The following is a 13,996-nucleotide window of genomic DNA, read 5'->3' on the forward strand; positions in this document are numbered from 1 at the left end:
GCAGTAGCAATGCATAATTAACAAGTGCATAATAAAAGAGAATGATTTAACACCTACTTTGAATTTCAAATAAGCAGTAGATTTTCTTTCTGACAATTTTTTTTTTTCCTGCCTCCTGTATCATGTGACAGACATCAGCCATTCAGACTATTATTTGTATACCCTGTGAGCTTGTGCACATGCTCAGTAGCAACTTGTTTCCCAGAAAGTTTGCATATTAAAAGACTGCAAAATTTGATAATGGAAGTACATTGGAACGTGTCTTAAAACTGCATGCTTTTTCTTTTTTTTTTTAATTTTGTTAAGGGACATAAAACCCCCAAAATGTATTTAATGAGTCAAGTACAGCATACAATGTTAAAACCTCTTTCCAATTAACTTCTATTATCAGATTTGTTTCATTCTCTTGGTATGCTTTGTTGAAGGAGCAGCAATTCACTTCTGGGAGCTAGTTGAACACGTCAGTTTAACCAATGGCAGGCATATATGTGTAGACACCAATCATCAGCTACCTCCCTATAATGCACTGCTGCTTAGCAAACGTAGGTATGCTTTTCAACAAAGGATACAAAGAGAGTGAAACAAGTTAGGTAAAAGGATTAAATTGGAAAGTTGTTTACAACTGTATGCTTTATCTAAATTATGAAAGAACATTTTTGGGTTTCATGTTCCTTTAATGTGTTAACAATGACTTGTTATACCAGCCTCAGAGTATAAAATTTATCGCAAATTGCTTAGGTATAATTGTTGCATGTGAAATTAGCTTAATCTCTAATTTCAAGCTTCATCCTATTTAAATGGTCAGAGCTTCCAGGGAGAGCATACCTGATTAGCTTATATCTGTGTATTTACACAAAGCCTCATCTTAACTCACTATACTGTGTTAGCCCAATACTTATACAAAAATGGAAAGTTAATATTTTATTATTTCTGTCCCACTCCCAATTGGGAGTGTAAGTTCTTGGAAACCTTATCTCATTTACGGAGCTTTTCTATAGCCATTACTTAGATATTGAAATATCCAGTATAGATGGAGATACAACAGGCAAAGCAACTATTTCACATGAGAAAATTTAAAGGTAAAACAGCTAGTTGTAAGCAATTTAATACACTACAGCAGGTAAATGGGTCATGTTAAAGGTGTGGGGAAAAATAAATCGCAGTACACTCTTTAAGAAAAGAACAAGGACACAGAGTGATCATATTAAAATGATCTAGCAGATAAGGATGACAGATAAAATGTAGTGAAGACTATGGCTGAGTAATAGGGTTAGTCGTAGCTTTGGTAAGCCCGTTTGCCACTTTTTGAGCTTCTTTCTAAATACAGGCTGATTGTGGGTAATTCCGGTTCTGAGGTACAGTTTTATTCTAGAGGTGTGGCTACTCTAACATTCAAATTCAATTTTATATGATTTTTCATGTCTTGCAAACAGTTTAATATTTTTTTTTTGTGTGTGTTTTACAGCCCTATCCTCCATTTATGCCTCGAAGAATAACAAGCCGAAGTCGATATAGATCACAGCAGCCCATACCACCACCACCTTATCACCCAAGCCTGTTACCCTATGTTTTGTAAGTGATTTTAACAAATGTTTTATTCATACTGTCACTGAAAAATAGCATTATATATACTCCTGATGTGCCATTTAAGATGCTTCATTGTTTTGTTTTGTTTTTTTCTCTGAATATGATGATATTGGATGCTTCCAAGGCAAAACATGCTTTGATCTGCGATGTCATCGCAGAAAATGCAGTATGTCTGCAGAAAGAACGGGAGCGCTTCTAGTTAAAATCACATTGGTGATTCTGCCTGCACTTTTCATTTCTACCTGTAGATGTCACTGTCCCATTGTAGCTCAATGTAAATATTTACTGCCGCCCTCTCTCTCCACTTTCCTCCCCCTTCCTGAGCACCTGTGCGGTGCAGGGTGACAGCACAAAGGGAAAATTAAAGTGCAGCAGAGCAGGTAAGGTACACTGTGTGGTTCAGCATTCATGATGGCAGCTGGTAAACTGTTGCTTTCTCCATTGCCCCCTCTCTGCCACTGCATTTAAGGGTGGATACACATAGCAAGGGAGTAAAATGGTGGGATCACTTTTCTTCTCTGTTATTTGATAACATTCAGAGACTTGTATAGTGCTTAGATTCCCATCCTATCTGTCCTCAGAGGGCAGCCTTTATATCACTTGAACCTTTAGGGAAGCATAGCTTGCTTAATTTGTGGATGGGGAGGAGCAAACCTCCTGCACCCAGAGGAAAGACTGTGTCCTAGCAGTAAGCAATGTGTTGTGCAGCCAGCACCACAGAGACCGCATGCTTGAGACTCCAGACCCACATAAAAGCTGATGTGGTAGGCCAAACTAATATGTAAACTTAGTCAGACCTGCATTTCAGTGTTAAGGCCTGAGTGAGACTGTTGGTGTCATTGTGTGTGCGTGCCTCAGGGTTTCTGTTTGTCTGCACATGTAGTTTGCGGTACTTTGTAGTGCTGGTCTCATCAAACAGTGCTGTGCTTTGGATGCTCTGTGTAAGTTTTCCTTAACACGGTGCAGCCAGAGCAAAGCACTCTTTGAAGAGAACGGCCAAATGCAAAGCAGCAGCTCATTGATTGATGACTGGCTTTCAGTGATTTTTTTTTTTTTTTCAAACCTGCCCCCTATTTTAAGGTGTGCAAAGCTGATTACTGAATGTAAGACATTCTCTTGTGCAATGCACCAAATTTATTACTGCATGTTTACCTTTTTTTGGTTTATTATTAGACTGAGACATTTTAAATACTTTTTTAATTTTTATTTGCACCTGATTTGCAAAGAATTTTTCAAACTTTAAAAATTGCTTTATTCTCCAGTTAATCAACACACTGAAATTGAGCTGACACTTTAGTGTAATGCCTAATTTTAAAATGTCATTTCATTTTAAAATGATGACCTGCTGGAAAATTTTCACTAAAAAATCTCATTGCAGAAAGTGGGGAAAAAAAACCATTTTGCCTCTGGGTTGGATGCATATTCCCTAAATCTTATGTATTTTAAAGGGACAGTCTACACTAAAAAAATGTATTGTTTAAATAGATAATGCCTTTACTTGTTATTTTAATATACTTTATAAATTTTTAACCTCTAATTTTCTGCTCGTTTATAAGCCACTACAGACAACCTCTTATCACATGCTTTTTTATTATCTTTTCACAACAGGAGACTGCTAGTTAATGTCAGCCATATAGATAACATTGTGTTCACGCCCGAGGAGTTATTTAAGAGTTAGCACAGCACTAAATACAAGTCAATAGATAATAGACATGTGATCAGGGGGCTGTCAGAAGATGCTTAGAAACAAGGTAATCACAGAGGTAAAAAGTATATTAATATAACTGTCGGTTATGCAAAACTGGGGAATTGGTAATAAAGGGATTATCTATATCTTTTAAAACAAATTCTATTGTAGACTGTCCCTTTTAATATTTATATGTTTACATTAAAACACCTCTCTGAAGTTAACGGGATTCCATGAAATGGAATTTTGAAAGCATAAATCTACAGCAAATAAAGCCAAATTAGTAGTCTTCTATACTAAGCAATAGAAATGCTATCTGTTCGATTTTTTTTGTGGGTATCTGTTAAAAGGGTTTGCGAGTTTTATATATATTTTTTCTTTTTTTTTTTTTTTTTTTTTTTTTTTTTCCTATATGATATTCAATTAAGATCGCTTTAGATAGGAATTCACACAGTATGAATTAAATGTACATATTGTAAGCACAAACTATAATTGTGCAAGGTAGAAAATAAATATAATTTGGATTACAAAAAATATTGTATATTTTAAAGTGCTGCTTTTTAAGAGTTGCATTCTACAACACTCATGAAAACTTTTCTGTTTTGGTCCTTGCACCTTCTGAGACTGGAATGCGAAAGCACTCAATAACAGCGTTTCTCAATTCCAGTTCTTAGGGCACACTAACAGGCTATATTTTAGGAATACCTTAATTGCAGGTTAATAACTATACTTAAGGCTGCCGCCTTTGGATAGTAACTAAATATACAAATGCACGTCTAATTATTGCACCTGTTCATATATTCTATTTATTTGGCCTATTAGTGTACCCTGAGGACTGTAATTTAACTACAATGCTGTATTCTTGAACACAGATTTTTTTAAGAATACATTACATGCAATTCTAATTTTATCTAATTAGTTGTATTCATAAATAATTTTATTTACGATATACCAAATGTGTTCCCAGATTAACAATATCCAATAAATATTTGATTTGCATCATAAATATTTTTACACGTAATAAAAATATTTGTTTTAAACGTAACAAAATGAGTCGTTTTCATTGCTAAACTGTTTAAGTGTGCAGACATAAAACAAAGACTTCATACTTTATATACGATTATATAGTTATGATAGATGGGTTTCATTTTCTTCAGATCAATGCTTCCAGTGCCTCCTGCTGTAGGACCAACCTTTAGCTTTGAGTTGGATGTTGAAGATGGAGAGGTGGAAAACTATGAGGTTGGTGTATGTAGTCATAAAATATTTATATTGTAACAGATGCATGCAAACGCCCTTTTACGTAGTAGTAGCGTACAAGTGGTGGTTATCTGATTCTTTCACAATATTTTAAGGGGAAAATTATATATATATTTTATATTGTTTTCCCTAGGACCTTTTTTAAAAATTTTTTTAGCCAATATTAAGCTAAAATCGGTTAAATTGACATAAAACAAGTTGGGATAGAGACAAAATATGTACTTGAATTACTTTACCTGCAAATGTATACTGCATTGCCTCACCATTAACCCTTTCTTTTTTGTTTCTGAATTGTAAAGCTCTAACTCCCCCCACACAATTCCTTTTATGGCTGTATCTATGTTTATTGTTCTTTTGGTAAAATGCAAAAGTGAATAGGGATTATCTGCTGGAGCTTGCCTAGAAGCTGTGAACTTGGTTAAAATACATTGCCTGTGTCTAAACACTGATAAGAGGGGTGGGGTTAGCTGCTCCGGGCAGCTTAGCTATGTAATTTATTTTGCTTATTTTTGAAAATGTATTTTAAACTATTTGCCAGCAATTTTTAAACAATTTTTTTATGCAAGTTATTTTAAATTAATTAGCCCTTTTAGGATATGCACAGATCTCAACCTGTTTTATGACACTTTAATATTAAAAATGTTTAATTTTTATTGCACAAATTCTCATTAACCCCTTAATGACTGACAACGTACGCCATACGTCCTCAGAAAAAATACAGTTAACGCCTGAGGGTGTATGGCGTACGTCGTCGGTCTGGAAAGCAGCTGGAAGGGATCCTGATCGATATCGAGGCATCCTGCAATACCCATTTTTACCCCTCCGTTGCAGAGAGAGAGAGACACTCTGTGGCCCTCTCTGCACCGGATATCGATGGCCGCATTCGTTGGTGGGTGGGAGGCGGGTGGGCGTCCATCGATGGGTTCTGAGAGGGGGGCGGTGACGCGCACGGGAACCGCTACACTACAGGGAAAAAAAAAGGATTATAAGTGGGAGAAAGGTGGTGGGGGGGGGGGGGGAATGCCTAAAATTTTTTATCTAAGGGATCTGGGAGAGGGTGGGGGTTGGTCTTGGGGGGGGGGGGGGGGGAGTTACACTACAGAAAAAAATACATCAATTATATTGTAAACTGCCAGTACCCAAGATGGCTCCCAAGAAGGTAGAGGGGGAGGTTAGAGAGCTGTTTGGGGGGGGGGGGAGGACTCAGGGAGGTTGGGGGCTAAGGGAGGATCCTACACAGCAGCATATGTAAATATAAAAAGAAAAAAAGGATACCTTTTATTTTAGTACTGGCAGACTTTCTGCCAGTACTTAAGATGGCGGGGACAATTGTGGGGTGGGGGAGGTAAGAGAGCTGTTTGGGAGGGATCAGGGGGTGTGATGTGTCAGGTGGGAGGCTGATCTCTACATTAAAGCTAAAATTAACCCTGCAAGCTCCCTACAAGCTACCTAATTAAACCCTTCACTGCTAGCCATAATACATGTGTGATGCGTAGCGGCATTTAGCGGCCTTCTAATTACCAAAAAGCAACGCCAAAGCCATATATGTCTCCTATTTCTGAACAAAGGGGATCCCAGAGAAGCATTTACAACCATTTGGGATCCCCTTTGTTCAGAAATAGCAGACATATGTGGCTTTGGCGTTGCTTTTTGGTAATTAGAAGGCCGCTAAGTGCCGCTGCGCACCACACATGTATTATGCCCAGCAGTGCAGGGGTTAATTAGGTAGCTTGTAGGAACCTTGTAGGGTTAATTTTAGCTTTAGTGTAATAGACAACCCCAAGTATTGATCTAGGCCCATTTTGGTATATTTCATGCCACCATTTCACCGCCAAATGCAATCAAATAAAAAAAAGTCAACTTTTTTCACAAACTTTAGGTTTATTTGATCGCATTTGGCGGTGAAATGGTGGAATGAAATATACCAAAATGGGCCTAGATCAATACTTGGGGTTGTTTACTACACTAAAGCTAAAATTAACCCTACAAGCTCCCTAATTAACCACTGCACTGCTGGGCATAATACACGTGTGGTGCGAAGTGGCATTTAGCGGCCTTCTAATTACCAAAAAGCAACGCCAAAGCCATATATGTCTTTCTGAACAAAGGGGATCCCTGAGAAAAATTTTCAACCATTTATGGCATTATTGCACAAGCCGTTTGTAAATAATTTCAGTGAGAAACCTAAAGTTTGTAAAAAAAAAGTGAACAATTTTTTTTATTTGATTTCATTTTGAGGTGAAATGGTGGCATGAAATATACCAAAATTGGCCTAGATCAATACTTTGGGATGTTTTCTAAAAAAATATATATATACATGTCAAGGGATATTCGGGGATTCCTGAAAGATATCAGTGTTACAATGTAACTAGCGCTGATTTTGAAAAAAAGTGGTTTGGAAATAGCAAAGTGCTACTTGTATTTATGGCCCTATAACTTGCAAAAAAAGCAAAGAACATGTAAACATTGGGTATTTCTAAACTCAGGACAAAATTTAGAAACTATTTAGCATGGGTGTTTTTTGGTGTTTGTAGATGTGCAACAGATTTTGGGGGTCAAAGTTAGAAAAAGTGTTTTTTCCATTTTTCATCATATTTTATAATTATTTTTTTTTTTTAGTAAATAAGATATAATGAAAATAATGGTATCTTTAGAAAGTCCATTTAATGGCGTGAAAAACGGTATATAATATGTGTGGGTGCAGTAAATGAGTAAGAGGAAAATTACAGCTAAACACAAACACCACAGAAATGTAAAAATAGCTTTGGTCCCAAACGGACAGAAAATGGGAAAGTGCTGTGGTCATTAAGGGGTTAAATACAGTTGTAAAATGATGCAATTAATTTCTGCGTTGGATAGCAGATAATGATATAATAGAAAATATTACATTGCCCCCAACTACTTCATAATGCGGCTGGCAACATTTTCTGTGAAGAACACACTGCTTGTGTATTATAGTACTTGCGCTTTTTTTTTCCTTCAATTTCATATTGTATAATAACTTAAGACATTACTTGAAAAACAGCTAAGTTGACTCAGAAGTGTCTCTCTCTGGAGCACTATATGTAAAGTGTTATATATTGTGGTATCACTGCTGCCATCTAGTGCTTAAAAAGCATTCTTGCAAAACTGTTGACATGTAGTGCCCCAGACATGTGCATGTGACCTACCTAGGACATAATACAAGTAAATTGGAAGCCTTTATTTTGGGGGGGTTTCAAGACCCTTGTATAGGAAGAAGTTCTTATAAATAAAAATATTGCCATATTACTTTGAGATCATGCTTTTCTGGAAAATTACAATTATTAAACTACCTACAACATTGTTTGCTACTAACCTAATGTACAGACTTCTGTGCAACTATTCAGATACATTTTTGCTCGGACTGTGTCTGAAGCCAATCTGGAAGCTCATATTTTTAATATTTACATGGATATTTTATATCCCTTTTTAAAGAACCACTAAAGTCAAAATTAAAGTTTCATGATTCAGGTAAAGCAAGCAATTAAAACAACCAAAAAAATAAAATCTTTCCTATCAAATTGTGCACATTCTTTTCTTTCATAAGGTGATGTCCACAAATCATTACTCCTAGGAATTCAACTCCTGGCCACTAGGAGGAGGCAAAGATACCCAACACTTTACAAGCTTTTTATCCCTCTTTGCATCTCAAGAGGCAGGTGAAGAAGTGAGGTGCTCCAGTTTTTCATGATTGTTTTTCAAACCTATATGAGACTTTTTTTTTTTTTCTTCTTTTCCCTCAGGAGTCCTGGTTTTACAAAAAGGGGGAGTATAAGAGTACTTAGGCAGTGAATGTAATTCTCCTGTGGGAGCATTCCACAGGCGTCGCAGGGACTGGTTCCAACTAGTCTCCTGCTTGGTTAGTCTGTCACAGGTGTCAGACTTGTGTCTCAGCCTTATGGCTCGTGGTTGTACTCTTTGTGATATCCTCTGCTGAAAGCTATTTCTTTCTGCACAACAAAGTGGGTGCTGTTCGGGCAATAACACAAGGCACTTCCATAGCCCATAGGCTATTAGTAGGTGCATACATCGTTTGTACATCCATAGCCAAGGGACACTTTGATATCACAGATATACCTAGTTATAGTGGTTTTCACCTCACATAGTTATTGTATTTAATATATACTGAGGGCAAGGTATATATCGGCCTAACCATGATACTTTAACATTAAACTAGTTTTCCCCTCACATTTATTGTTACTATTATGTCGTAGGGGCAAGGTGTCTCTTTGTGTAAATTTTACATTTTCTCTGTATGACTTTGTAGCCTATTTTGTTTCTTTTTCTGCACCAAAAGCTTTCTCCTTGTAGCACAGCGAGAAAACTTCAGTGTCAGCATTAACATTTTCTCAGTGAAGTTTTAAGCCACGCTGCAGAGATGCTCTCTTGCTCCAGAAAGTTCTCAGTATGTTAAGGCTGATTTTAGTTTAAACTGCAGCTTAAGTTTTCCTGCCGTGCTGTTTTTTCCCCACCTTCCTTCTCCAGGGCAGCGCTTTCCATTAACATAGGTTTATTTAGAAAGGGGTTAAGTTACTTTTTTATTTCAAGTATATTTTTATTCTCGTTTACTTAGGCTATACAGGTATTCAGAGAGCTTGTCAGTTTGTTCCCAGGCACTAGTGTGCAGTAACACACAATTCTTTACATACTACTTGTTTTCAGTTATATTTATTACATTTCTTCTGTTTTATATAGTATAAATTTGTCTTGGTGGTCAATTATGTCTGTTTGCTTTGTTTACTATGGAGCTGACTGGATCTGTTCCTTTTACATTACACAGTGAATCTTTTAGCGGAGTGATCCACTAATCACTTATTAGTGTGTGTTTTGCATGGTTTGGATCAGTTGATGTATTTTAATCTGCACACAAACTCTAAGGTTCTTCCCCTTGTGAACTTGAAAAGAAGATAAGGTAAATTTTGCTCGAGATTGTAGTTTTTATTTTTTTACATAGCTGGGGTAATTGCAGTCTCTTCACATTGATATGCAAACTAGTCTCTTTCAGTTCCTGAAGTTTCTGCTGTTGAAGATTTTCAAGATCCTTTTGAATCTTCTAAAATAAGCAAATTCCCTTTTTTAGCCGTGATTTTAGTCATTCATATTAATTCTAAGATGTAATTTACGGCCCTCCCAGAAGAGCTCTGTGGCTCAATACATTGTATTTATTGTAATACTTTGTCTGCTTTTTTCTGAGTAAGGTTGCATAACTATATTCTACTATGACTGGAGGGTGTACGGGTTTCCTTCCTCAGGACATGAAATCTAAAGGAAAATACTAATTTAATAGCCTTTTTTTCATTCCTTAGTAAAAAAATTTAGGAACCTAAATTATCCTTTTTTTTTTTTTTTTTTTTTTTCACAAGCTCCTAGATTTTTCCAGATTTGCCTGGAAATCTAGTGTTTGGAATAAGGCCTATAAATCTCTTACAAATAACTTGCACCACCAATCCTGATTGTATTCTGGTAGATGGTAGGGTATGCTTTTCTCAAAGGGCCTAGTTGCAGTATGTCCAGAACATGGATTCTAATCGTAATTGCCTATGGTTACAGTCTGGGATTAAGGCCTACATTTCCTTTGATGTCTTTTATTCTGGATTCTTTTCTGAAAGATCCTGTACAGGCAGGAGTCCTTCCTATCAACCCCCCCGTCAGCCCTTGACATGGAACCTAGGATGTAATAGTTCCAGTTTTTGGAAGAAAAGAATTAGATTATATTTTCTTAGTAATCCTTTTGGAATCTACTGTAAAGCAGTCTCTGCTCTAGTGGTTTATTCACCACTCCAGTCTAATGGGGGTGTTCTTTATTTGTCTCTCTTGGGCTATAATTTATACTCAGCCAGTCTCTTGAGTTTGAGTGCAGTCTGGGAGTTGAGGAGAGTGCAAGGAGTTGGTTTCCTCAGGGGGTGAGTATACAAATAAACTTTGTGCAATCTTCTTTGTTCTCAGACTTGGCCTTTTTTCAAATGAGACACTTGTGTCTGTTTTTTCAAGTCAGACAATGTCACTGCTGTGGCATATTTTGATCTTCAAAGGGGAACCTCTAATTTCCTTTCCAATGAAAGAAGTCACTTGAATTTGACTTGAACTGAGCACACTACTTTCTGAATTTCACATCCCATGCTAAATACTAAAACCATTTTTTCTTTCATGTAATTAGCAAGAGTCCATGAGCTAGTGACGTATGGGATATACATTCCTACCAGGAGGGGCAAAGTTTCCCAAACCTCAAAATGCCTATTAATACACCCCTCACCACACCCACAAATCAGTTTTACAAACTTTGCCTCCTGTGGAGGTGGTGAAGTAAGTTTGTGCTAGATTCTATGTTGATATGCGCTCCGCAGCAGGTTGGAGCCCGGTTTTCCTCTCAGCGTGCAGTGAATGTCAGAGGGATGTGAAGAGAGTATTGCCTATTTGAATTCAATGATCTCCTTCTACGTGTCTATTTCATAGGTTCTCTGTTATCGGTCGTAGAGATTCATCTCTTACCTCCCTTTTTAGATCGACGATATACTCTTATATATACCATTACCTCTACTGATTCTCGTTTCAGTACTGGTTTGGCTTTCTACTACATGTAGATGAGTGTCCTGGGGTAAGTAAGTCTTATTTTTGTGACACTCTAAGCTATGGTTGGGCACTTTTATATAAAGTTCTAAATATTTGTGTTTAAACATTTATTTGCCTTAATTCAGGATGTTCAATATTCCTTATTTCAGACAGTTTCATTATTTGGGATAATGCATTTGAATAATCAATTTTTTTCTTACCTTAAAATTTGACTTTTTTCCCTGTGGGCTGTTAGGCTCGCGGGGGCTGAAAATGCTTCATTTTATTGCGTCATTCTTGGCGCGGACTTTTTTGGTGCAAAAAATTATTTGTTATTTCCGGCGTCATACTTGTCACCGGAAGTTGCGTCATTTTTTTTTTACGTTTTTGCGCCAAAAGTGTCGGCGTTACCGGATGTGGCGTCATTTTTGGCGCTAAAAGCATTTAGGCGCCAAATAATGTGGGCGTCTCTTTTGGCGCTAAAAAATATGGGCTTCATTATTGTCTCCACATTATTTAAGTCTCATTGTTTATTTGCTTCTGGTTGCTAGAAGCTTGTTCACTGGCATTATTTGCCATTCCTGAAACTGTCATTTAAGGAATTTGATCAATTTTGCTTTATATGTTGTTTTTTCTATTACATATTGCAAGATGTCTCAGATGGACCCTGAATCAGAAGATACTTCTGGAAAATCGCTGCCTGATGCTGGATCTACCAAAGTTAAGTGTATTTGCTGTAAACTTGTGGTATCTGTTCCTCCAGCTGTTGTTTGTATTGCATGTCATGACAAACTTGTTAATGCAGATAATATTTCCTTTAGTAATTCTACATTACCTGTTGCTGTTCCATCAACATCTAATACTCAGAGTGTTCCTGTTAACATAAGAGATTTTGTTTCTAAATCCATTAAGAAGGCTATGTCTGTTATTCCTCCGTCTAGTAAACGTAAAAGGTCTTTTAAAACTTCTCATTTTTCAGATGAATTTTTAAATGATCATCATCATTCTGATTCTGATAATGATTCATCTGGTTCAGAGGATTCTGTTTCAGAGGTTGATGCTGATAAATCTTCATATTCAAAATGGAATTTATTCGTTCTTTACTTAAAGAAGTCTTAATTGCATTAGAAATAGAGGAATCTGGTCCTCTTGATACTAAATCTAAACGTTTAAATAAGGTTTTTAAATCTCCTGTAGTTATTCCAGAAGTTTTTCCTGTCCCTGATGCTATTTCTGAAGTAATTTCCAGGCAATGGAATAATTTGGGTAATTCATTTACTCCTTCTAAACGTTTTAAGCAATTATATCCTGTGCCATCTGACAGATTAGAGTTTTGGGACAAAATCCCTAAAGTTGATGGGGCTATCTCTACTCTTGCTAAACGTACTACTATTCCTACGGCAGATAGTACTTCCTTTAAGGATCCTTTAGATAGGAAAATTGAATCCTTTCTAAGGAAAGCTTACTTATGTTCAGGTAATCTTCTTAGACCTGCTATATCTTTAGCGGATGTTGCTGCAGTTTCAACTTTTTGGTTGGAAGCTTTAGCGCAACAAGTAACAGATCATAATTCTCATAGCATTGTTAATCTTCTTCAACATGCTAATAATTTTATTTGTGATGCCATCTTTGATATCATTAGGGTTGATGTCAGGTATATGTCTCTAGCTATTTTAGCTAGAAGAGCTTTATGGCTTAAAACTTGGAATGCTGATATGTCTTCTTAGTCAACTTTGCTTTCCCTTTCTTTCCAGGGTAATAAATTATTTGGTTCACAGTTGGATTCTATTATTTCAACTGTTACTGCGGGGAAAGGAACTTTTTTACCACAGGATAAAAAAATCTAAAGGTAAATTTAGGTCTAATAATCGTTTTTGTTCCTTTCGTCACAATAAGGAACAAAAGCCTGATCCTTCCCCTACAGGAGCGGTATCAGTTTGGAAACCATCTCCAGTCTGGAATAAATCCAAGCCTTTTAGAAAGCCAAAGCCAGCTCCCAAGTCAGCATGAAGGTGCGGCCCTCATTCCAGCCCAGCTGGTAGGGGGCAGATTACGATTTTTCAAAGAAATTTGGATCAATTCGATTCACAATCTTTGGATTCAGAACATTGTTTCACAAGGGTACAGAATAGGCTTCAAGATAAGGCCTCCTGCAAGAAGATTTTTTGTTTCCCGTATCCCAGTAAATCCAGTGAAGGCTCAAGCATTTCTGAAATGTGTTTCAGATCTAGAGTTGGCTGGAGTAATTATGCCAGTTCCAGTTCTGGAACAGGGGCTGGGGTTTTACTCAAATCTCTTCATGGTACCAAAGAAGGAGAATTCCTTCAGACCAGTTCTGGATTTGAAAATATTGAATCATTATGTAAGGATACCAACATTCAAAATGGTAACTATAAGGACTATTCTGCCTTTTGTTCAGCAAGGGCATTATATGTCCACAATAGATTTACAGGATGCATATCCCGATTCATCCAGATCACTATCAGTTTCTGAGATTCTCTTTCCTAGACAAGCATTACCAGTTTGTGGCTCTGCCGTTTGGCCTAGCAACAGCTCCAAGGATTTTTACAAAGGTTCTCGGTGCCCTTCTGTCTGTAATCAGAGAACAGGGCATTGTGGTATTTCCTTATTTGGACGATATCTTGGTACTTGCTCAGTCTTCACATTTAGCAGAATCTCATACGAATCGACTTGTATTGTTTCTTCAAGAACATGGTTGGAGGATCAATTTGCCAAAAAGTTCATTGATTCCTCAGACAAGGGTAACCTTTTTAGGTTTCCAGATAGATTCAGTGTCCATGACTCTATCTCTGACAGACAAGAGACGTCTAAAATTGGTTTCAGCTTGTCGAAACCTTCAGTCTCAATCATTCCCTTTGGTAGCCTTATGCA

At 36.9% G+C, this 13,996-nt stretch overlaps 1 protein-coding gene across 3 annotated transcripts in view; it reads left to right on the forward strand.

Moving 5' to 3' along the window:
• RNF38 (ring finger protein 38) overlaps positions 1–13,996 on the forward strand; it is a 415,090-nt gene that overhangs the window by 382,273 nt on the left and 18,821 nt on the right. For all 3 annotated transcript variants that reach the window (XM_053702728.1, XM_053702729.1, XM_053702730.1), the window contains 2 exons: positions 1,466–1,572; positions 4,432–4,516. In XM_053702728.1, the coding sequence (XP_053558703.1) occupies positions 1,466–1,572; positions 4,432–4,516 (192 nt within the window). The remainder of the gene's footprint in view (positions 1–1,465; positions 1,573–4,431; positions 4,517–13,996) is intronic.

This window comes from Bombina bombina, chromosome 2 (genome assembly GCF_027579735.1).
Source record: "Bombina bombina isolate aBomBom1 chromosome 2, aBomBom1.pri, whole genome shotgun sequence".
In the NCBI taxonomy this organism is placed as follows: domain Eukaryota; kingdom Metazoa; phylum Chordata; class Amphibia; order Anura; family Bombinatoridae; genus Bombina; species Bombina bombina.